At 40.2% G+C, this 25,153-nt stretch overlaps 2 protein-coding genes across 8 annotated transcripts in view; one reads left to right on the top strand and one right to left on the bottom strand.

The window, feature by feature from the left end:
• Positions 1 to 8,605, top strand: part of extl3 (exostosin-like glycosyltransferase 3) — a 57,439-nt gene extending 48,834 nt beyond the window's left edge. The window contains exon 6 of one of the 2 annotated variants that reach the window (XM_062468456.1): positions 6,836 to 8,605. In XM_062468456.1, coding sequence (XP_062324440.1) covers positions 6,836 to 7,045 — 210 coding nt within the window. In that variant the 3' untranslated portion in view covers positions 7,046 to 8,605. The remainder of the gene's footprint in view (positions 1 to 6,835) is intronic. The other variant, XM_062468457.1, reaches the window with a different exon arrangement.
• A 1,633-nt stretch (positions 8,606 to 10,238) lies between these two features.
• syt14b (synaptotagmin XIVb) lies at positions 10,239 to 24,869 on the bottom strand. 6 transcript variants are annotated; one of them, XM_062468458.1, is made up of 10 exons: positions 24,816 to 24,866; positions 19,788 to 19,835; positions 17,891 to 18,037; positions 16,776 to 17,670; positions 16,344 to 16,496; positions 15,645 to 15,883; positions 14,848 to 15,285; positions 14,426 to 14,606; positions 14,011 to 14,067; positions 10,240 to 13,856 (listed from the first exon to the last, which is right to left on the bottom strand). In XM_062468458.1, exons 4-10 carry the CDS (start codon positions 17,614 to 17,616, stop codon positions 13,540 to 13,542), a joined length of 2,226 nt encoding a protein of 741 aa, XP_062324442.1. In that variant the 5' UTR covers positions 17,617 to 17,670; positions 17,891 to 18,037; positions 19,788 to 19,835; positions 24,816 to 24,866; the 3' UTR covers positions 10,240 to 13,539. The 6 variants fall into 6 exon arrangements, with proteins under 6 accessions (XP_062324448.1, XP_062324442.1, XP_062324445.1 ...); XM_062468461.1 differs by having other exon boundaries at positions 16,797 to 17,670; XM_062468464.1 differs by lacking the exon at positions 16,776 to 17,670 and having other exon boundaries at positions 10,239 to 13,856; positions 24,816 to 24,869.
• Between the last annotated feature and the right edge of the window lie 284 nt (positions 24,870 to 25,153).

The raw sequence follows: 25,153 nt of genomic DNA, 5'->3' as shown, positions 1-25,153 counted from the left end.
ATTTTAATTTAGTGAAAGATTGATTACTCTTGAAGAAGAAAATTAAAATGCAAATAGGATGATTGATTACTAATTTCATTTATGAGTCAAATAATGCATACACATTCTTAAAATGAAAAAGCATTTCTGCAAATGCATTTTAATTTTAATTTTGGTCACGATTTGCTTCCATAGAATGCTGCTTCAGCATTCCAAGTATTGTTCTTTGAATCTTTATTGTTGGAATGCTGCCTGTTTCAGGCTATGACTGCTATGACTTTTCAGCTTTCTACGTCTTATGTTTGAATCAATATAAATAAATATTCATAATATTTTTAACATGGTTTTCCAATGGAGTTTTTTTTCAAATCCTCTCAAACGTCTTAAAACTTCTTCAACTTCCAAATCCTTCTTTCAATCTTTCAGCTAGAGACACCATTTAAACTTTAAAATGTTGACAAAACCCTAAACTATTTTTTTTTAAATCAGCTTTTTGATATCTATTCAACTTTTTTCAATATCACTGATTATTTTTCATGACTTTTTCAAGCCGTTTCTGAGATTTACATGGGTGTGTACGTGAAAGCCTAGAGTGCAGACTGAAACGCTTAGAGTGGAGGGGAGCTTCGAAATCTTCTTCAAAAAATATTTCTAGTTTGCCAGCATTGCCACAATTTTCGCTCTTCATGCTTCATTTTTGAATCAATAGTTAGCTAATTTTGTGCTTGTCGTAAACAGTTGTCTGTGGAATCCAACAGACGTACACATTTGTTCAGAGCCCCACGAAAGCGAGACTCTCGCCCCATAGAGTCCAATGCAAATCTGGTGACAAATTCATCAGAGAAAGCAGAAGGAACAAGATTTTGAAACTGCCGGTAGAGTCGTATTTCTGACCGCACAGACATATAAATGACATCTCTGGTTTCGGCAGAGTCTTGGGTCTCAGAAAATATCCTTATTTTTGGGATTGGACGTATAGTTTTGCGTCTAGGTTAACTTGTTTGAGGTGTGGATTCTAGCTACATTTCTGTTATTCTCTGCCCTCAATCATAGCTGCACCATCACCGTGGCAATGACAGACACGCACCACTCAGTCTCTCACACAGGTGATTGGTATTAGCTGATTAGTGGAGTCACAAGACAGAGTAGTATTTCAACCTAATACAATTTATAAGAGGTGTGTTAGGATAATTTATTTATCAAGTAATGCACAGTCGTTGGATTCAAAGAAAGTACAATAGTTTAATGCTTGCCAGCAAGGAGACAAAGTCTGATCACAATACAAAGTTTGTCTGGTTTACAAGTCTTCAGGTAAGACCATTTATTGGTGAGAAGCCTCCTCCCCTGCGTATCAGCTGTCAATATGATCGATCCCAGAGACAGAGTGCGCGTGCACGTGGAAACTTACAGAGTTCTCCGACCCTAGGCTTGACCATATGATTCACTCAACACAGATAAGGTTTATTGCACCTCTAGTATGATAATGGTCAACCTAGGTCAGTTTGTTTACGTAAGCCTAGTGTCATCTATAGGTCATGTGGGGAGAGGGTTCTCTGCTGGCAAGGAATGCTAGCACCAGTATTTTCTGAATATAATGTTCCATTCTAAATTTCTCCGACAAGGTGACGCTGCAGGTGCTGCTAATATCTCTTTTACTACTATTGCTAATGGAACTTTGTTCTACTACGCCATTGAGTGCGTTCACTTGACCATGAGAAACCCGATTACTAGCAATTGTCGGTTTATGCCAATAATACGATTAATCAGTTTACATGTGTAATTAGTTATGCGATTACTCAATAAACGCGTCTACATGATTCTTTTTATTAATCGTTGTATGCTCCACGGACAAAACTTGCACCATCATCCTTCTGCAACAAAGTGTCGCTGTGTCTTCCTGTATCGGCCCTACTGCTGTATGTTTCATTATGTTTCATGTTTCATTAGCATCATGACATTAGCCTTTGTTGCCCGGGCAACACAGACTACAGCGGTCTATGATGCATCTGTTTTCAATAAACATTCCTAACTAATACATTTTCGTTGTAGGATTTATTATGACAATAGATTACAAGTAAACTATTTGTTGGTGAAATTATCATTACCTGTGGTTTCAAACCAGTGTAGCTCACTGCAACGCTGTACTGTAGCCTACGTATAGCACTAATTAGTAGCTAACAAAAACATCTCCACACAGCTGTTTATGAAGTCAAACGGCGACAGAACATGTTCGGCACTCCCCTTAGCTCTACTTAAATCAAAAGTCTTTCAATAGGTGAAACTATCTGACTACTAACCTGAACTCCATTGCTACAGCCTAAACTTTGTAGCCTGGCTCTGCCCTCCTACGTACTTCCGCACAATTTTATTTTTGCTTCTGTACATGGGTCTGGCCATGAGGTACGTAAGTCAGATTTTTCAGGTTGATTTTCTACCGGCGAATCAGCGAACAGAGGGAGTGGCTGAGAACGATTACGTTGATGTCGTGCGCTAGTTTGTGTTGTAGTTCCGTAATGGCGGCGGAGAAAGATGCGAGCAAAGCCATTCGGTCCGTTGTGGCAACGCTGCCAAATATCCAACAACTAAAGCCGGAGCAAGAACAAGTTTTGCTGAGTTTTGTTGGTGGCCATGATGTTGTGGCCCTCCTCCCCACGGGGTTCGGTAACAGTTTGATTTTCCTGCTACGGCAGCTAGCTCTGTTACAGTAGTGGTGAAGGAATTGGCTAAGGCGAGCGCTAGCGATTGGTTATGGCAGATCAGATTGGCTCTGGGCAGATCCAATAGTTTTAAACTTCAACAGAGTACCCGCCTACAAGGAAGTCAACGCTTGTCAATGGAGCGAGGCCAGACTCTCTGTACAAATGCAATGTACGAGAGTCTGGTTAGAACCAGGATATAAACTTTTTCCATCTGTTCATGAAAATAATTAATTTCAGCCTAAACCGTACAACGGAACGTTACATCGAATTCAACCAACACAATCGCTACCAAGACGAACACAGCAGTAGTCTAGTACTGTACCGTAGTAGTACAATTTACCGGGGCAGTTTCTCCACACAGGGCTATATCGCATTTTGCGTTGTTACTGACAATGATCGCTACCACTGAGATTTTTATGGATGAGGGATTTTCCCCTAAATAAATGTCAAGCTTATTTAAGTTTTTGGGGGCATATTTTCAGTAAGCAGATGGTACTTGGGATGTGCGAACGATGCCTTGTGAAGCTTTGGTGGTTCCTTCCGGATTGTGCCGGCCCAAAGAGCCGAACTATCGGCTGAAAAATTGAAAATGAACAGCGTCATATAGCAGCCGTTTAAACTGGCTGAATGAGGCGTAGTGGTTGTCTCCGACGGTAAACTACCCTACGTCATTTAATATTTTAATTAAGGCTACATGTGTTCATTTTTATCTGATATTAGTGCTCACACATTAAAATGTTGTGATACATCTGTAGGCCGTTAAGATTGTCATTTTCTCACAGTAAAAGTTAAAGAATATCTTCCGATGTTCCCTGCAATGGTGCGCGTACTCGGGTATCCAGACTCGCATTATCAATACGTTGTTGGACAACGCTTTAACCAGCTACACCACCGAAAAAGCCGTTACCTATCGATGCGGGTGGACGGACTTTATACGATACGGTTTTTATATCAATTAAACTAGATTACACAGATTTTTTTAATTCTTAACATTTGTGATATGTAGGCCTATTGTGAACTGGGGGGACTTTATTTTAACTATTATTACTGTTGACAATGTTGACGAATCATCAACATTTGTTTTCTGGGCACTGTATAGACTTACCTAGTCCTATCATGTTACGTTTCATTTCAATAAAATAACACAACACTCAAGTGCACGGATTTATAATTATTACAATACGGATTTGGCTAAATAATTATGACTGATGGAAGAAACTCGAGCGATGCCTGGTGCTGCTTCTCTGGCAATGTGAGATTTGTCTTTAACAAGAAGCGGTGGCTTCGTTCCTTCTATGGCTCTGGTTCAGAAGAGCGGCAAAACTTTGAACCAGTTCGTGACGTTTGAAGCATTGAACGTCATCTATCACGTGGTTTCCTAATTTGATACAAGCTCCAAAACACTTTTTCGAAACTGTGCGTATTGGTTTTGCGACACAAGCATCGATTCGTCAGTGCCAAACGTCCCATCCCTAGATGGTACAATTTGAATCGCCATTCCATCTGAGATAGCTACTGCCAGTAACGTCGTTGTTTGAATAAGCTTCAAAGGGGGTTCTTTATTAATGAATTAATGCAATATGAGTAGGCTAAATGCCTGAAAATATCACGAGAAGGGAAAAACTTAAAATGACGTTTAAGTCATAGAGATTAGGTCAATTTTTACACCGGTCCACCAAATGTATTCGTTTTGATTCAACTATGAGGCTGCTGATCACCATTCCCTCTTGCAGGAGAAATGAGAAGACAACCATTTAATTCTACTCTTCACTCTTAATATTTTGAGTTGTAAATGAGCAGAACAAATTATGGTTTTAATTCTATTTAATCTTTATAAATAATAAGTAGGCAATGCATTTTTGATATAAAATATACAGAAATATCAGTTGTAAAAATTTCATAAGAAATGGACCCCTCTGCAACCGACGCAAGCAAGCACACCCTACAATTTCCCCAGAAATTGTACCCTCTAGTTGGGTGTGCTTTTCCTTCGGCAAGGGCACAACCTTTGTTCTCTCACATATATATTATTGGGTGTGCTTTGCCTTCGGCAAGGGCACAACCTTTGTTCTCTCACATATATATTTATTTATTATTTATTTTCGCCCCCCTAAGGATCAGTCAATATTTGGACTACATACACAACGGCGGTGTCAAAAGGTTCGTCTTGGTAGCGATTGCGTTGGTTGTATTTTTATTTATGTTCTGTTGCATGGTTTAAGTAGAAATTGCGTTTTTGTGGTGAAAAGTGAAGCTAACGGTGGCTAATTTGCTAGCCACAGTCACTGACGTTACTAACGTCACTACGTCACTAACGTCACGAAAACACGCGTGACTACCTGTAGCAGAACATTCGTTTCACATCTGTTAACTTGGGGGATAGCTAGGCTAACTATAGCTTTACTGCAAGGCAGCTGCAGGAACGCCACAAGCAAAGAGGCCAGGGTGATAACTATTTACTCATTTTACTTTGTGATGTGAAACACAATTATGAAATGTAATGTACAATATTAGCTGATATTATTAAGGAAGTAGGCCCACATCTACTTTTGGAAACGGTAGTCTACTATTTCACTGAAGTATTAGCATCATGACATTAGCCTCTGTTGCCCGGGCAACACATACTACAGTGGTCTATGATGCCTCTGTTTTCAATCGTTAAAATAAACATTCCTCACAAATACATTTTCGTTGTAGGATTTATTATGACATTACATTACAAGTAAACGATTTGTGGGTGAAATTATCATTACCTGTGGTTTCAAACCAGTGTTGCTCACTGAAACGCTGTAGCCTACGCGAGACACTACAAAAACATCTACACAGCTGTAGGAAGTCAAACGGCGACAGAACATGTTCGGCACTCCCCTTACTTAAATCAAAAATCTATCTAACTACTAACCTTAACTTCATTGCCACAGCCTAAACTTTGTCAATCTGTTCATGAAAATAATTAATTTCAGCCTAAACCGTACAACGGAACGTTAAATCAAATTCAACCAACGCAATCGCTACCAAGATGAACACGGCAGTAGTCTAGTACTGTACCGTAGTAGTACAATTTACCGGGGCAGCTTCTCCACACAGGGCTATATCGCACTTGGCGTTGTTACTGACAATGATCGCTACCAGTGAGCTTTTTATGAATGAGCGATTTTCCACTAAATAAATGTCAAGCTTATTTACGTTTTTGGGGGCATATTTTCAGTTAGCAGATGGTACTGTTTGAATCGCGATTCCATCTTCTACTGCCGGGTAACGTCGTAGAATAATCTTCAAAGGGGGTTCTTTATTAATGAATGAATGCAATATGAGTAGGCTAAATGCCTGAAAATATCATGAGAAGGGAAAACTTAAAAGGACGTTTAAGTCATAGAGATTAGGTCAATTTTTATACACCGGTCTGCCAAATTTATTCGTTTTGATTCAACGATGAGGCTGCCTCTTGCAGGGGAAATGAGAAGACATCATATTTAATTCTACACTTCACTCGTATTTTCAGTTGTAAATGAGCAGCACAAAAAAAATGCTTTTAAATCTATGTAATCTTTATAAATAATAAGTATGCATTTTTATATAAAATATACAGAATTATCTGTTGTAAAAATGTCATTCAAAAACGGACCCCTGTGCAACCGACGCAAGCAAGCACACCCTACAATTTCCCCAGAAATTGTACCCTCTCTAGTTTCTCTTGCTACTACTTTCAAAAACACAATGTTGGCAGCTCTGATCTGATGAATCATAACAGAAAATGTAATTGTTACCCATACCCTGTATCTGTATATTGCCTGATATAATGAGGGAAATATTATTAGTAAACATCAAGCCATAAGAAGTTCTTATAACAGGAATATATGACTGCCCTTAGTTTTATTAACTAGATATTGAATGTGCTGTCATATGGGATTTGTGAATTAGTATTTGGGAATTACCTCAAATACCTCAATTGATAAATTAAAAAAACATTATTACGGAAAAAGTTATTTCTCATTGAGAAGTCAATCCTCACTCCTTAAGGAGTGAATTTGATTTGTCAGTGCTGTGTGTCATTTACCCAATCACACATTTTAAACTGACAAATGAATTCCCATTACCTGATGGAAAATGGATGCATGGACACACACATCTTTTCTCACTCTTGTTCCCTTTCTCAGGTGACGTCTCGGTGGACATTTCGTTGCCCTGGCTGTCCTCAGGCCCTGTCTCATGATGACTCCCACTTTCATGAGCGTCACAAGTGCATCAATTTCTTTGTAAAGGTGTATGGCTATATGCCGCTCCTCTACACTCAGTTCCGTGTGGATTCTGTGCTCTTTAAGACACGCCTGCCCCACGACAAGACCAAGTGTTTCAAGTTCATATAGTACAGGTTTCACATGCCAGGACAGCAGGAAGAGATTAATGGTACAAAATGCTGGCAAGATTGAAAAGAAAACACTTTACAAATAATGATTGGAGCTCAGACCCACTTTGACTGGAAGCTGGCAGGAACTATTGCCAATAAAAAACAAAACAAGCCTTTGTTGTTTTTAATGTATTTTTTTTTCCTCATAGTGTTCCATCAAGCTACCACTACAGATCTTATTTGAACCACTCTATGGACCTACATAAGAGAGGCAAGACTATCCTACAGTTGTTGAACTGACAGTGACATTGTAATGAGAAGTTTTGAAAGTAACTGGAATAGTGGCTTGACGGTCATATTAAACCAGGCCTGGGCGTTGTCTGAGCAGTCACTTTTCAATTTTGGGATGAAAGGAGGGTTAAAGGCATGTGGTTGTCATTGCACACGTTTTGTTTAGTTTATTTGTTCTTTTGAAATTTGAACTTTTATGCTGTATTCTGTACTGCATAAGAGAAGCACTGATGGTCACAGAAATATTTCATTCAATTGTTTTGGGATATTTTTAAGTGATTTGATCATGTAAATCTTATGTAGGATGAGCAGTCACCAAAATCTTTGTCCTAGACAGATCCTACCAGCCTGCCTCTGCAGAAGCAAACTTGGGTACAAACCCATTAAATGGCCAAATTCTCAGTAATTATGACACACATGGAACAATGAAACTGACACTCATTACTCACAACAAATCCAGGAAACTAGCCATTATATTTAAGCTGGCAGGGGTAATTAGTAATTCCTCACATCAGGTTTATTAACCTTTAGCTTAACCTTATTTAACACTTGACTTTATTAAGTCAGTCAAGTGTTATGGGTTTTACTAAGTGTGTCTATGATGGTTGAATTTGAATGGTCATGGTATTTCTGCCTATGATTGTTAACTAATGAGAAGTACGTTTGAGGGCTAAATTGTACTGATTTGGCACTTCTGTCAAAAGTTTTTTTTACATCCGACTTGAGAAGTAAATTATTAAAAAAACAACATTGTGCTAATCTAGTGACGTCGGTCCAGTTTCAAACCTCCATAAGGATCTTCTCTCTACAGCAACTGTGTTGACCCTCTTGGTTTCATTTGAACTGATCTTAAACGTTTGAAATTTATTTGACAAAGAGGTATAATATCAGCTGATAAATGGCACACAACACTATTGGCAGTGCACAATGGAAATGTGTTCCAAGGGATGCAGTCTGTTACGGCCCCTTCCATAGACACACACACTGTACTCCCAACAGACCCCATACTGCAAAATCCCAAACTGTATTATTGTGTAGAGTAGTTCAGCAGTACAACCCTGTCCCATATTTGATCTTGTTTGGATTAACTCTGTTAACATGACTTGAAGATCAAGATTCCTTTATTGGAAATGTTTCAATAAAGTAAGAGAGAATATGACCCTTAATTTCAGAAAATATATATTTTCTCTAAGGTTCAAACTGTGAGGTTTTCTTTATTAAACAGGATTTGTGGGCCAATGGCTTTCTGTATATTTATTGCATATATATTAAAGATGTTCTGACTGATGCTGTGAACTGCAATCAGAGAAACCAGATGCTCGGTAGTTGCTTTTTCAAGCATCACTATTATTACTCAAGAGAACCTGCATGTAAGTGACTGTTATCCCTGAGTATATTTGAATAATGTAAACATGAACTAGTCAGGTTAGGAATGGAAATCAAATCAAGCACTGATATAACTTTTGAGTACAGTTTGTAACAATCGGAGTCTTATTGCTTCTATTTGATTTGAAGGTTTATCTTATAATATATCCAGGCTGACACTGCATGGCCTGGTGTTTTGAGTAGGCTGATGTCACAGAAAAGGCTTTTAAAGTCAACCCACCCCATTCCACTTCTCTATTACACCTTACCCTCATGCCCCCCAGGTACAGTAGCACAGCTGGTTTTCCCATTGCCCCTTGCAAGGAACGGCGGTCAGGAAGGCAATCATTCCGATAGGTGTTGAGTGTCGTGAAACTTGCAGGTGGCTGGGAGTCTCCAGGGCTAGACTCCCAGCCACCTGCAACACTAACTGGATTTTACAAGATTGATTACAGGGTAAAACAAACAACTAAAGGTTAGAACATGAAATTACAACTCCCCAGTGTTGTTTAAACATGTGACTTCAACTCTTGTAGTTATTTTGTTTTCCAACCCTGCATATGTTTCAGGCATGAATATACTTAATTAATGGAAAAACTTTATCGATTTAGCTGGTATGCATTTGACCTCAGAGTTTTTGTGGTACTACCATACCCAAAAGGAGTGGGACTGCTGGGAAAAGGCTAACATGTCTCACTCAGTACTGATATACAGTATAAAGTACACTATATGGATAAAAGTATGTGGACACCAGACCATCATACCTAGTATATTAGCTTGTTGGAAATCCAATTCCAAAATCATCTGCATTAATATGGAGTTTACCCCCTCTTTGCAGCTATAACAGCTGCCACTATTCTAGGAAAGATGTCAAGATTTTGGCGTCCGAGGGAATCTGTTCCCATTCAGCCAAAAGAACATATGTGATGTTGAATGGGAAGGCTTGGCTCACATACGCCGCTCCTATTAAATCCAAAGGTGTTCAATGGAGTTGAGGTTAGGGCTCTGTGCAGGCCATTCAAGTTCCTTCACACCAACCAAGCTGACCCTGGACCCTGCTTCGTACACGAAGGGACAGATTGACATCCGCCACACCCAGATATGTCCATCAGACTGCCAGATCGGGAACCATGATTTATCACACCAGACAACACGTTTCCACTGCTCTAGAGTCCAGTGGCAGTGAGCTATCCTCCACTCCAGACAACACTTGGCAGCACGCATGTTGACATAACGTATTTGTGCTCGGCCATTGAAGACCCATTATGTGAAGCTCCAGACGTATAGTTTTTATGCTTCCAGAGGCAGTTTGGAACTGTGGTGAGTGAAGCAACTCTCGGCGGTCCCACTTTGTGAGTTTGTGGTGTGTACTGCTTCCTGGCTAGGCTGTTATTTCTCGGTGGTCCTTCTTTTAGTGTATACAATTTTATGAAAATGTTTTAGTATCCCTGGTCAAAATGTATGTTATTGTGAATAGCTAAGCAAGTAAAAGATTACCTGATTTCCAAAAGGCATAAAGTTAAAGATGACACATTTGTTAAATATTTCATGCAAGATACATTTTTATTTCCATGTTTTACAGTTTCAAAAAAATAAAAAGTGCCCAAAGCAAAGGTTTGGGCATCCTGCATGGTCAGTACTTAGTAACACCCTCTTTGGCAAGTATCACAGCTTGTAAACACTTTTTGAGGCCAGCTAAGAGTCTTTCAATTCTTGTTTGGGGATTTTCACCCATTCTTCCTTGCAAAAGTTCTGTGTAATTCTGGGTCCGTATTGCATGCACTGCTCTTTTGAGATCTATCCACAGATTTTTTATGTTTAGGTCGGAGGACTGCAAGGGCCATGGCAAAACCTTCAAAATCCTTGCGCCTCTTGAGGCCATTGTGGATTTTCAGGTGTGTTTAGGATCATTATCCTGTTGCAGAAGCCATCCTCTTTTAATATTCAGCTTTTTTACATAAGGTGTGATGTTTGTTTCCAGAATTTGCTGGAATTTAATTAAAGCCATTCTTTCCTCTACCTGTGAAATATTCCCCTTGCCTCTGGCTGAAACACAAGCCCAAAGCATGATTGATCCACCCCGTGCTTTTTGGATAGGTGTTCTTTTCAATTCTGCACCCTTTTTTCTCTAAACATACCTTTGCTCATTGCAGCCAGAACGTTCAATTTATCTTCATCAGTGTCCACAGGACTTCCAAAATGCATCAGGTTTGTTTAGGTGTTCCTTTGCAAACTTCTGATGCTGAATTTTGTGGTGAAGACACAGGAAAGGTTTTCTTCGCATGACTCGTCCATGAAGGTCATATTTGTGCAGGTGTCACTGTCCAGTAGAACAGTGCACCACCATTTCAGAGTGCGAAATGTACCTGAAGGTGAAACTGAGGTTTTGATCAGCTTTTCTAGCAATCCTACGAGCAGTTCTCTCTATACATTTTCTTGGTCTTCCAGACCTCAACTTGACCTCCATCATTCCTGTTAACTGCCATTTCTTAATTACATTACAAACTGAGGAAATGGCTACCTGAATACGCTTTGCTAACTTACAGCCTTCTGCTTTGTGGGTATGAATTATTTTAATTTTCAGAGTGCTAGGCATCCCATGACTGCAGATTTTTCGGACAAGGTTTAAGGAGTCAGTATTTATAAAGCTGGGCTTTCCTTTCGATGTTTGAGAACAAGTCATAGCACTAACAAGCTAATTAAGGTCTAAGACCTTGGTAAAAGTTATCTGAGAGCTCAAATCTCTTGGGGTGCCCCAACCTTTCATGGTGCTCCTTTCTTTTTTTCCACTCTTTTTACAAATTTTACAAAACTAAAATAATACAATAATTCTGCTTAAAATGTTGAAAAGAATGTATCACCTTTAACGTTATGCCTTTTGGAGATCAGGTCATCTTCCCCTCACTTAACTATTCACAGTAACAATTTTTTTTTACCAGAGGTGCCCAAACCTTTGTATAAAACTGTATATAAGATGGGGTCTACTGTTAGTGGAGCATGGGTGTTGTTCTTTTCTCACCCGCTTAGCTCTTCAATTTATCCACACAAACACACTATAGTGAAAAAGAGCTGAACAGTATCTATAGATAAGAATGTTAGCGCTGGTCCCTTGCCTGTCATAAAAGTTCCACTCATCAGGGGAGCATCACATCTACATGAAACAGTCAGAAGGCTGTGGTGAAACAGGCTCTCTCCGTAATTCACTGAAAGTAGTATAGTGTTTGATTCAGCATAAACCTAATGTTTTAAATATTGAGAAACCTAGCAACCTTAACTTCTGCAATGCCTATTTCCAATTATGGTAAAGACAGTTGACCTTTTTGTATAATCTGAGACCATATTTTTGCACTTCAATAGTGAACACATGCATGGAAGACACATGGCCATACACTCATAGATTAAACAGTTGTAACAGCCAAAAATATATTAAAATGAATGAAGAATGTTGCATTAATGTCACATGTTAGCAAATGGTATTGTCAAAGTAAATACTTTGGGGATATTTGCAGCATGCCAGGCCCTGACTGAGCAATCATTGTAACCCATACAAAATGTTATTTTCCAGGTACTGGTAGGGAAATGTGGCAGAAAAATATGCTGGTGTCCATCAAAGTAGGAAGAAACAAGGATTTTCTTGTGGACAATACCAATCTTTGGTAAAAATTCAAGATACAAATAGTTCATTGTTCAAGTAATGGAAGCCTCCTGATCATTCTCTGTAAACAATGACATGCAAAACATATATATATTGAAACACTATTGAGTCCATTAACAGTTGTTCTCAGTCACGTTGGTAAATTTTTCAGATCACAATGGAAATTCTCAAAACTATTTGTTCAACCTCCACATCATCTCTCTACACATCATAAAATCAATGTCTCCTTTTAAACTATGCTTAGGTACATTCATGCAAATGAATACGTACAATTGTTTGCTGTTTCCTACATTATCAATCGCTTATGTCATGTTGATCAAAATTTACTGGTTCACTATTAAATAGTCTTACCCCCCAAAACATAATTGTCCATCCCCATACAGAGCTGCATGTACAGTTCTGCCCAAGGGGTGTTTTCTATGCTTACATTACTACCAAAAATAATTGTGCTATGCAATGCTGTATAACAGTTTTGTCTTTTTTTCTGTATCGCAATTACATGGTCTGTCAACAAGTTACAGTACAAAAAGTAAAAGTGTAAATGTGAATCCTGTCTTTTGCAATCAATCTCCCACATACGGTAAGTAATGTGAAACTTATGTTTAAATTGATATGTGCCATACAAAAAGACTGCAGCTTTGGGCATTTTCAATAATTGTCATCAAAACCTCAGCCATAGTTTACATCAGAGACTACTTAAAGAATAGACAGTTTTATTGTCAACATGGCTAAGCATTTTGACTGTCTTGTTTGTGAACAATGAAACAAGGACTTCTCATTCGGATGGCACTGAACTAAGAATTTTGAGGACGTTACAGGCTTTTGCTACCAATCCATTGTGTTGCAGCTTGTACGAATTGATTTGAGAAATGCACTTTATGTTTTGTAAATGTTAAGATTGATTCGAGCAATTTACCAAAGCAACTGAGAAAAATTAAGATCCCCATTAGTTAGTGATTTATCTGGCCTAGGAGCTTAAATCTACACCAGTATGTCTCAAGTGAAGTGTCTGGTTTATGGATTAAAGGGTATTAATGCAATCTATCAATAAAGAAAGTTAATCTCTGTGCTTCAACCTTGAGTTGCATTCTCTTACACGTATAAGGGAGTGGTTACGTCGTCTTTTGTCTACAACTTGAGCGTGTCAACTCAAGATCCAGGGTCACCAGAAACTTCCTAATCTTCCTCCTCAAAACATCCTCCTATGTGTCCATGAGTGTGTGCCACTGGCACACCTGCTGTCCCTCTGCCTCTTTCATCTGAGTCCAGTGGGCCTCTTGCTCCTCCCCAGTGCTGTTGAGGCCAAGGGAGACCCATCCTAGCTTCTCCCTCGGCTTCATGCTGCTCCGTCTCCAAAAAACAGTCACAACCAGGGAGACCTCGGACAGTTGGAACAGTGCCACCTGGAACACAAAGGTCTCCTTGTAGGTGGGGTTAGGTTGGCCACGGCACACCGCTGTTTTACACTTGGACATCTCCTTGCCTTTGGAGTCCACCATGGTCAGCTTCACATAGGTATCTGAGAGGACAAAAAGAGGTGAGGACAGGAAGTAAGAAGCTGCCATCTAGTGGATAACCATGCTTAATAAAGCAGTGCAATCATGTTGAGCTCTGGATGGTGTAATATACCATAATACTGATAAAATAGACTAATTGCATTTAACAGTCCTCACCTCTCATGATATAGAGCTGCCCCCCAATGAACTCTTTTATACAACATAACAGACCATCTGGCACAATAGTGCAGAACACACAAGGGACAGAAAAAAGAACAGGAGGGAAGAGAAGTGGACAAGAGAGAGAGGGTATGAGTAAGTGAACAGAAATTGTACAAGATAGACTATTGGACTGATTTGCAGAGGCAGTATTTGGCAGATCTGAGCAAAAACAAGAGCAAGAAAAAGATCAATCATTCAAGTGTAGAGGGGAAACATCCTCTCAAAGGTTGAAAAATCAGTGATGTCAGTAAATCAATTCTTACATAACAGTGATTAGTAATACTTGGAGTCATGCATCTTGAAGTATAATATCCCTAAAACTATCATTGCCGTCGGCAATATTGAATAAACATGGCAGAGTAAAACCTACTGGTAGGCTTCTCTGAAGCTGTGTTTTTGAAGTGACTGCCCTGTATGACTTCAGCAGAGAGTCGTCCTGTGGTGGAGTTGTAGATGAGTCCCAGTAAAATCTCTGGACAGGACGAGTCTCCTGTGGATCGGTAGGACAAGGCCCCCGCACTGCGAGACATGCTCACCAGAGAGCCACAACCCTGACACATTGCACAACCAAACACCGACACGGTTACCCAAAGACAACTGACAAATGATATATTATAGAACTACTGGAAAGTGGTGCTAATAGGCACTGTCGAAAGAGTTGGTGTATTTGGTTTGGTCAGGAAGCGTGGTCTTGTTTTTGCAGGCATTGTGACTAAGTGTACATCAAGCAGACATACAGAAAAATAAACTCAAACACACAAATATAAACTGGCAAGCCCAGTGGGTCCTTACTGTTAGTGTCGAGCCGGGGTCCAAGGTGACAGGCAACACCATCTTGCCCTGCAAGTTGAGCTTGGTCAGGTAGAAGACCTTTTCTCCCAGCACCTTCTCTTTTTTCATACGCCGTACACTGTAGAGGCGGAACCGTACCGCATAGTGTCCAAGAGCCTCTTGTTCCACACGGGAGAAACGGAAGGTCTCTGTGAACACAGGGCATGGGCCCTTCTGCACCCCTGTCTTGGCCCGCTGCTTCTTGGTGGGCAGCAGAACCAGGTGTACCTGCCAGGAGATGTTGCCCATCTGTTTGAGGGCTGGGATATCGGTGGCTGCGGTGACGGTGACTGCCAGCCACTGCTCACCAGAGTCGTACTCAAAGGCTACATCCAGAGTGCCATACTTGGCCAGAGGCTCTGGCTCATATGCCATGGGTAGCTGAGGGGCTGAGCCATCCTGACAGAATAAAAGGTGTGAAGGAACGGATAAGAGAGTGGTAAAAGATTTAAGAGATATCTTGTGAGCTCTTTACATTTATTTACATTTAGTCATTTAGCAGACGCTCTTATCCAGAGCGACTTACAGTAAGTACAGGGACATTCCCCCGAGGCAAGTAGGGTGAAGTGCCTTGCCCAAGGACACAACGTCAGTTGGCATGACCGGGAATCGAACTGGCAACCTTCGGATTACTAGCCCGATTCCCTCACCGCTCAGCCACCTGACTCCCTCCCTCCCTAGTATTCAGTCTCAAATAATATAATGTCCTTAGTGGAAGAAGAAGAGACTGAGCCAGGTTATGTGTACTATAAACTCACTTCTGGGCCTAGTACAGCAGTACTGTCACTTGGAACATCCTCCTCGTAGCCCTTGTTGAGATAACTATCGGTGTCCTGGTCCAAGCTTGCCTCACTGGAGTGGCAGGTCCTGACACTGCCCTCCTCTGCAGATGACCCCCTCTGACGGGACTTGTGAGCCGGCACATCCATGTCCTGGTAGGGAGGAGGGTGTAACTCATTCAGGGTAAAGTCCCTCTGGATCCGTTGGATACTGTTGGCTGTGTTTATGACAGAAAGATTTAAGTGAAAAACACTGAAGAGCGTGCAAACAAGGGATGTTCATGTGGCACAATCTGTGGTTATAAGCTTCTCAGGCCCAACGAGCCTGTGGGCAAATTGAGCACAATGGCAACTGAAATTTGCCAACTTAGCTTTGTTTCATATTCTAGTAAGTTTTAAAGTTTCATAATGTTTTGTCCAGTAATAACTGGCCAAAAAATTATGAAACTTCACAATTGCATTTTCAGAGACTACAATTCTATTCGGGCTTGAGGACAATTGCAGCACTTTTCTTTTCTTTTGATAAGCACATTCTTTGTTTAAACAGGCCACAAAAAAAAGACATGCACGTGTGCATGCCTGTATGTGTGTATACAGTACTGTACATTTGGCTACATACGCCTATGTGAGAACTGCAGGTTGTAACTAACTCACTGTGAGTCACTCATTACAACTCACCATGTCCAGGAGAGGCTACACTGCTGTAGCCCTCATGCTCTGTGACGTTTTTGGGTCTGTTAGTCGAGGTGTGATGTTGCGCCGGCACCTCAGGCCCTCTCACTGGCCACTCTTCCTCGCTGTCAGACAAACCCCCCTCTGGATGGGACTTGTCTGGCGGTTGTAGAAATACTTAGCAGCTAAAACTCACCACTCTTTCATTAATACTAAGCTTACAAACATATGGTGTGTAGACTTTCACACTTTAAAAAACACAAATGGCTGTTTATGTAGGATGAGGCTCGATAGAACAGGGACAGGCAGAGAGAGAAGAAAACTCAGGGCTGATTGAAGTTCACGGCTATAACGAATGCATGAGAGAACCAAAGAAGAGTTCGTACAGGATAATAGAATAAGAGATTCAGCCAATAGCAAAGCAAGATATCCTCAAACCTGTATCGAGTTTCTTCTTACTTGTATTCATGTTTTTCTTTTTATACTTAGATTTTTCTGCTTTCTCCGAGTCCTCGTTTGAGCCTTTGCTTTTTTTGGTGTCTGTCTTCTTTTTGTCTTGAGTAGGGGAGTTGCCCTCATTTTCCTCAAACTCCCCTTTTGTGTTCATCTTTTTTTGAAATCTTGGCTCTTCAACTTTAGCTCCACACTTATTCTGTTTCAAAGTCTTTCTTTCCTCCTCAGAGCTAAGAGATATACTATTCTCACAGTTTTTGGCAGATTCGTTCAATATATCTTTCTTGTTGCCCTCTTTAGAAAAGCTGGCCTCTTCATTCACATGATCTTTCTCTATGGTCTCCTGATGGCTATTTTGTGTTTTTTCTACAGTCATTTTATACATGCTGCTGGAGTTTGAGTACATATATTCCTCATCCTCCTTTTTTATCTTCTCCTCTTTTTCTTTTTCCTCTTTTGCATTACTCAATCCAGGTTTTTTTACTCTCCAGCATCCATCTCTCCACTCCCATTCTAACTGACTTGGAGTATACTCTCCTTCTGTAGAGTCTGAATTGTTCACGTCTGTACTGGCCTCAGTGTCTTTGGAGGCCTGCTTTTTGCTTTTGCGGGTCACTTTTTCCTCCTGAGTTGCTCCCCCGACCTCTTCCTCCTCCTGGACCTTGTTGATGATAGTGGTGACCTGCTCAGTAAGCTGGTCACTGACTGTGTAGGTAGCATCACTAACGGCACTAGCAAGGTCGTCCACACGGCTGCTGACAGAGTCCAAGATGGAAGAAATGTTCACTGATGGCAGGCTCTGCTGGAAGCTCTTGAAGAAGGCCATCTTTGCTGGAGCTACTATTGACACTGCCCACTAGATTATCTCATCTCTCTGGCTCTGGTGGAGATATTGGTCCATCAGTGTATAAGAGAAGCAGTGCACAGATGTGCATGTACTAAAACCATACTAGTAATTTCTGGGACAAGTCTCAATCATTCAAACATGTTTTTGATATAAGGATGGGAATGGGACTTTATCAATAGTCATACTTACATGCAAATAAATTCAACTATTTTTTATTCTATAAGCACATGTTAGGTAACATTGTAAATGTTACCTTGCTGGTCCTTTTTAAAGTCATTGAGGCATGACAGATTGCTGTTGTTCTCCATTGACAGCTTGTTGCTGAGGTAAAGAAAAAAAAGAGCCATCAGGGCCATGAATGCTCCAATGGAGGACAGGAGGCCGAGCAGCTCAGGAGACACTGAGGAAAGAGACAGAGAGAAAGAATGAGAGATAGATAGAAAGTGAATGAGAAAGAAAGAAAACAGATAAAAATGTCAACAAAGTTAATAATTAATTCCCACCTGGTAAGAAATATTCACACACAACAAAAATGAGAGTGACATTTTGCTTCAAAGGTTCAGCAGACACAGGTATGTAGGCCAACAATTGTTCTTGTACACTGTAAAGTTAAACCCAATGTTACTCATGAGATATTTTTACTGATGCCTCAGAGGAGCATAGATGCTCTGAAATTCAGATGTAGAGTGACAGTTAGTAGTAAGCTGTGCAGGTGAGAGCATTAATATGAGTCTGTTACCATATCAACCCAAACTAAATATCAGTAGTAAAATACTGTAAGGGTTCCATATATTTGTGAATGGGATGGTATTTCAAATTGTGTTTTTTCCAACTTAATGAAGACTAGACAATAGAATATAGTCCATATTTAGAACTAATAAACATATGCACCGTGAAAACATTTACCAGCTGCCAACGGTAATTATTTGTGGGTAATCAACTCAATGAAAATCTGTTTTACGGGCAATCAAAAAAGAGTCTCCTGGGTATGTGAACCACAGTTACGTCTGCTCCGATAAAGAGTTTAAAGTTGCAGACCAACATCAAACAGATACAGATAACATGTATAAAGATAGATGAGCAGAGAATATCTCAAATAATCACACCTCACCTCATCACTGGCTTCATTTCAAGTTGTCTTAAAACATATTCCAATAATCAATCATTCTATACCCTTGAAATACATCAAAGGTAAGAAGAAGTCCTTGTTTTCACAACGAAAAATACTGTGATAAAGCTGTCCCTTAGCAATCCAATATAAAATAACTGTAATTGACTCTAAATGGTAGCCAGTGTATACTACAACCAGCTGTCCGTCACTGACAATTTGGTTGATTGAGTCAAATTAGCTTACATATTGTAAAATGTACAGTGTTCACATACCTGAACAGCTTATATCCCTCTTCCACATCAGTGTGGTGCCACTTCATGTGATAGTGCTCTGTATAAGCAACTGCACCTCAATTATTCAAATGCTTGCAGTTACTTGATGCCTTTCTCTACACACCAGCTTGCAAAGTGTAAGCTTGGCTGAGTCCCCAGAGGAGACAATGTCCCAGTTTGCTCTCACTGACGAGAGGATCTGTGAACCCATACTGTCAATATGTGTGTTGTTTGTGTTTTTCTCTAAGATAATATTCGATATCTGCATCAAAGAAAAAAACATGGACTACAAATGTTTTAGGTAACATTCACTTTACAATAAACTTCACTGTAACTAAACAAATATCTCAAACAGCAGGTATTTAATATACATTGATGAGTAAACAAATAAAAACATTTTATTCCAACGTTCTTCATGCCATACAAGAATATGAATCTAGAGTTATTATCAAGAGACTTATTTAAGAGTGATAAGGTCATCTGGAAATGTTGCTTACATATACGTTTCTGCTCAATACGAAACCTAATCCCTACCGGTAAATAACTAATGGCCTACTTTGGAAAAAAGTGTGCTAAAACTTGATATGCCATTCATAATTCACACACAGATATAGCATTTTCTAATTACTATAACTACAGTAAACAATTTGCAATTATAAAATAGAGGTAAGTGCTTTTAAATTGCTAGCTTTCCACAAAATTCTAAGATGAACGAATGCATAGTCAAAAATACAGAGTGACTGTGTACATACAACCTATGACCTTACCTCGTCTGGCACAGATAAACTCATGCGCCCCACAGCTCCTCCCCCCGCCTAAGGAGTAAAGGGAAAATGTTAGGGATTAGCCTAATACAAATTAATCAAGTTGTTTTACAGTTATCAAGTGTTTTATTATAAGCATAATAGCATTACGTACATAGAAGTACATATATTAAATATGGTAAATACAGAAGTACCGAGGGAGTTATCAGGATGAGTCAATTGGTCAATTGGTAACCAGCCTATTTAGCAAGTAGCAGAAAGGTTATTTCTTAGATTGGCTTCTATTCATTTTTGGCTTTGAAGATTTTCAAGGCCCCCTACCAGGAAAAGTATATCTGGTGTGAAATGAGTGAGTTGGTTAGAGGCTATTTTATCATCTTTCTATTCTGAGTATGTTAATGTGTGAACTGTCTCTAGCTTGAAAAAATGGCAAGTAGGATATATGTGATAAAAAGTATATCTTCCAATGACTTCCATTTAATTAATAGCCTGAGTAGAATAAAAGATATGCCAAGTTCAATTGGGGTGTACTGCTGTACAGCTAGTCGGCCTGTTATTAGTTATTACTGTTTTAAATCGTGTTCAATATGTGAGCACTTTTACATGTGCCCTCTGTGACATGCTTGCGTGTAAAAAGGGCTATACAAATAAATTTGATTTGATTTGAGCACTTTTAACTGCCAGAATCTACTGAAGAAAGAGCATGTCTGCACTGATCAGAGAACAGTGACTTAGGCATGTGGGGGAAAACACATCGAGAGGCAGTTAGAACCGAAACTGTACTGTACTGTAGCTAGTGGTACATGACAGTGGAGCGAGTGGTACGTGACAGTGGCTAGTGGTACATGCCAGTGCAGGGCTCTAGAGTGAAACCAAAATGTGTACGGGTGCGACTAAATTTTTTCCTAGGTCGCACCGGTGCACCTAACCTCCTCGCATCCGCTGTCTCTCCACAAGCGAAGCGTTTGTTATCCTAAAACGAAACTGACACTCATGGTTGGATCATATCGTGGTCTAAACCAATCAGAGACAGAGATGGGGCGGGTCTTTGCCTCTGATTGGCTGTGGTCCAGATATTCCTGTAGCTCCGTGCTGTGTGATTGAAATTACAACCTGAGCACCGGAAGTCAGTTTAGCAGACCTGGGCATTGTATGGCCCGCGGGCCATAACCGGCCACAGGCTGTCTCAATCCGGCCCACGTGAGGTAAATCAAAAATTTAAAATAAATAAATGTGTTGAGCGGTAGTAAATATGTAGTCCTGAAAGACTACAGTGATCAGGCGATTTACATATGTGCGCTTGCGCAACCTCACCGACAGGAGAGTTAGCTGTTGGTTAGCCCTCGAAAATGAAAAACTTTGCCACTGATTAACTTTTAACAAGACATGGACTTCTAAGTATCTGTTTACTGAGGTCAAAGTGAAAGCTGTGAAGAAAAAAAACTAACGCGGACATAATAAGAACTTGACTGATTCAGTGGGCGCGGGCTGATGGTTTGCTAGTTGAACTGCAGACCCTGATCATTACCTGTCAGCTGTCCTTCGCATATCCACCTCAGACATTCAGGCAGATTTCCATGCACTTGTTCAAGCCCAGTGGATTTCTCTCACAGAACAAAATGAACTGAAAAAACGTATTGCTTTTTGTATAAAGTTGATCAATTCCACATCTTTAACATACTGCAAAACAACTTTTCAGTGTTTGTGAAGATTAACTGGTTACAAATAAAATGAAACACTGTTGTTGTTGTTTATACTGTTTATTACTTCTATAATCTTTCCTATTTGACCTACACCAAAATCTAAAATATTTAGAGTCAGATGGCTGAGCGGTTAGGGAAGCGGGCTAGTAATCAGAAGGTTGCCAGTTTGATTCCTGGCCGTGCCAGATGACGTGCCAGTTGTGCCCTTGGGCAAGGCACTTCACCCTACTTGCCTCGGGGAGAATGTCCCTGTACTTACTGTAAGTCGCTCTGGATAAGAGCGTCTGATAAATGACTAAATGTAAATGTAAATTTATATAAATATTTACAGAATATCCTTATTCTTCTGATAACCAGTAGAGGCTAATCAAAATATATACTTTACTGCTTTTTACAATGGGAGAAAATGAAAAACACATTTCAGGTTTCTCATGTGGCCCCTTGTAAAAATGAATTGCGGACCCCTGAGTTACGAAGCTGGGCCATGGAGCTAACCCATGGAGCTAGGATTTTGATGCTAGGGAGAGTGTGGCAAGATGATTTAGCCAAGGCCATAGGACAAGAAGGCCAAATTACAGGTGTTGGCCATCTGAAGGGCATGGGACAGCAAGGTGAGACCCGCTATAAGACTTTGAGCCATGAAATGTTAGGTCTCAGTTCAGGGAAGCACTTTTAAACTGTAGCACTTTCTATTTTGAAATGTTTTATTTTGCTTAAAATGTTTTAGTTTGGTAGCTCAGTGAAGCGCTTAAAAGATTTTTTTATATATATATATATACACAGTATGATTGTGCTTCAAATAAAAAAAATATTTACCTACACCTTATTCTTGTTTAAGATCATTTACATAATATATATGAATGTATATGGAGCGTGATAAAAAGGTGACCTTGAAATTGTGGCGATGCAAGGAAACATTTGGGTGCACCTAAATTTTGTGCTGGTGCACCTAAATAAAAAAGTTAGGCGCACCAGTGCAACCAAGGCAACAAGTTAGTCTGTAGCCCTGCCAGTGGAGCGAGTGGTACGTGACAGTGGCTAGTGGTACGTGCCAGTGCCTCTACTGGCACCTAGTGGTACGTGACAGTAGCTAGTGGTACATGCCAGTGCCTTCGCTGGTACATGACAGTAGCTAGTGGTACATGCCAGTGCCTTCGCTGGTACATGACAGTAGCTAGTGGTACGTGACAGAGCCTCCACTGGTACATGACAGTTACTGTTCTGTTGATAGTGGTATGCAAGTGTCTCGTGGCAGTTGCATTGGGTGTCTTGCAGCTTTTGTTTACTGTCATGTAACTGCCCCGCGGCCATTTTAGAATAGGAGAACAGGCTATAAACTTTTATTTAAAAAAATTACTGTTGTAATTGTTCGTGCTAATAGACTCCAAACCATAATTTTGATGTCTCACTACAAGCTCACCATACAAAGTAGTCGATTTAGACATTATATTGCATATAGTGTAATGGTGTGACTGTAATGTAAAGCAGACTTGTACACACGTAATGAATTAGTAACAAATTATTTTACTCAGAGTAACTGAATTTAAGCGTGCACATGAGCCACCGTTGTAGACTCTAGTCTCTAATGCACATCGTTGTGTTGTTATCAGCGCCTCCTAGTGGCGTATATCATTAATTGTAATAACTGAAGTCAATATAGGTAGCCTACATTTGCATTTCGATACTTTGAGTAAATATAGTTGTTAATACTAGTTCATTATTTTCATATGAAGAACCATGTCAATAAATGACACCCTATGATTGCAAATGTACTTTCTGGGTATTATACATATTGGAAACTACAAACTCTCCTGGATACAAATCTGTTTAAATCACTCAGATATCTTTATCACAACTGAAGTTACATCATTTTAAAGTCGACCTGTGTCAAAAAGTGATATGGGAGAAAATCATTTTGTTCGTAATGACGTTGTGAATGTAAATGTCAGTTTAGGCTACATGAATAACTTCTCAGCAAGTTATTTCATTGATCAGTTGTTATGGGCTGCTGCAGCACTCAAGAGCAGGCAAACTAAGCATTTGATTTGACATGGCTTGAAAATCTTGCTAGCTGACATGTCCAAAAACCGTTGAAATTAACAGTTTTTCATCAGTCATCATATACTTTTTGTACATTACAATGAAGTTTAGGGTGTTAACTATACAAAACATCAAAAATCTCAATTTTGACAGAAAACGATTTTCGATCTTTTATGGCTTATAGCCAACAATGAGCGGCCGCGACATCCACGGGTTTCCGCAGGCCGCCACACATATTTAAAAAATTAAAGTTTATAGCCTGTTCTCCTATTCTAAAATGGCCGCGGGCAGTTAGGCTACATGACAGTAAACAAAAGCTGCAAGACACCCAATGCAACTGCCACAAGACACTTGCGTACCACTATCAACAGAACAGTAACTGTCATGTACCAGTGGAGGCGCTGTCACGTACCACTAGCTACTGTCATGTACCAGTAGAGGCACTGGCATGTACCACTAGCCACTGTCACGTGCCAGTGGAGGCACTGGCATGTACCACTAGCTACTGTCACGTACCACTCGCTCCACTGTCACTACCACTCGCTACAGTACAGTACAGTTTCGGTTCTAACCGCTACTGAACACATCAATGGCATGTTTAGGTTAAATTATCTCTAAATAAAACGGATGCCTCCTGTTTGAAAGGGAAATGCATTTTCCCTTTTGAGTATCCGGTTTAGTAGGATACTAGGGATGTAGCTGCAGTCAGCTGACTGTCAGACTCTTCCCCTCCTAACCTTAACCATTCTCTCCTCACAGCGTTTAAATTATCGTTGCTAATGCAACAACCTACGTTAGTAGGCCTACGTTACCGCACCCATAATTAAGTCAAAACCTTCGCACAACCGCACTGAGGATTCGGAGGCTATGCATGCCATAAGTAGGCTATTCGTCCATTGCATGTGAGGATGTTTTAAATTTTCATCAATCTGGTGATAACAGACCTGAACGTCCCATTACTCACTTTCACATGCTAGGCTACCATGACGACATAAAACAAGAGCACTGCTGCTATTAACTCAGAGACTGATGTGTTGACAACATACTGCTGTCTCTTCAGCAACGATTCCCGCGGTCCATGAGCCAGTAGGCTACGCGCAGATATCCCTGCATCAGTGCGGCTATTCTATCTAGTCTTGCAACAAAAGAATGCTGATGTGACACTACAACGTTTCAAGTAGGCTACAACGTTTAAAACAGACCGAGGTAACACTGTTTGGTTCTAACTATCTTGTTCTGTTCTACTATGCGCGTTCTAAGGATACAGTAGGAAATGTGTACTACTTACCATCAATCGCCATGATTTTCTGTTTCGGGACAAACCAAATCTGGAGGGTAAACGGACAGGACCAGACTTTCTCGAGGCGAGGGGTTTCGTTTTTGTAAGGCGACATCCCATCACTTTTTATTTAAAAAAATGTATCAATAAAATTAGGAAAATGTATGGTCTTATCCGGACATTCCTCTGTCCAAAAGTGAGAGGCCTATTGTTTCAAATGAGTTGTCACTTGTACCCCCATTCAGTATAAGCATTTTGTAGTTGTAAAACGTGTGTGAATGAAACATGAGATGCGTTCGACTTCATGCAGCGCCGGCGGCGCCGACAGCAGGCTGCAGCCGGATGCC

This window comes from Osmerus eperlanus, chromosome 8 (genome assembly GCF_963692335.1).
Source record: "Osmerus eperlanus chromosome 8, fOsmEpe2.1, whole genome shotgun sequence".
NCBI classification, from domain to species: Eukaryota; Metazoa; Chordata; class Actinopteri; order Osmeriformes; family Osmeridae; genus Osmerus; species Osmerus eperlanus.
The sequence above is the reverse complement of the archived record's forward strand: the minus strand, read 5'-3'. Positions and strand labels throughout refer to the sequence as shown.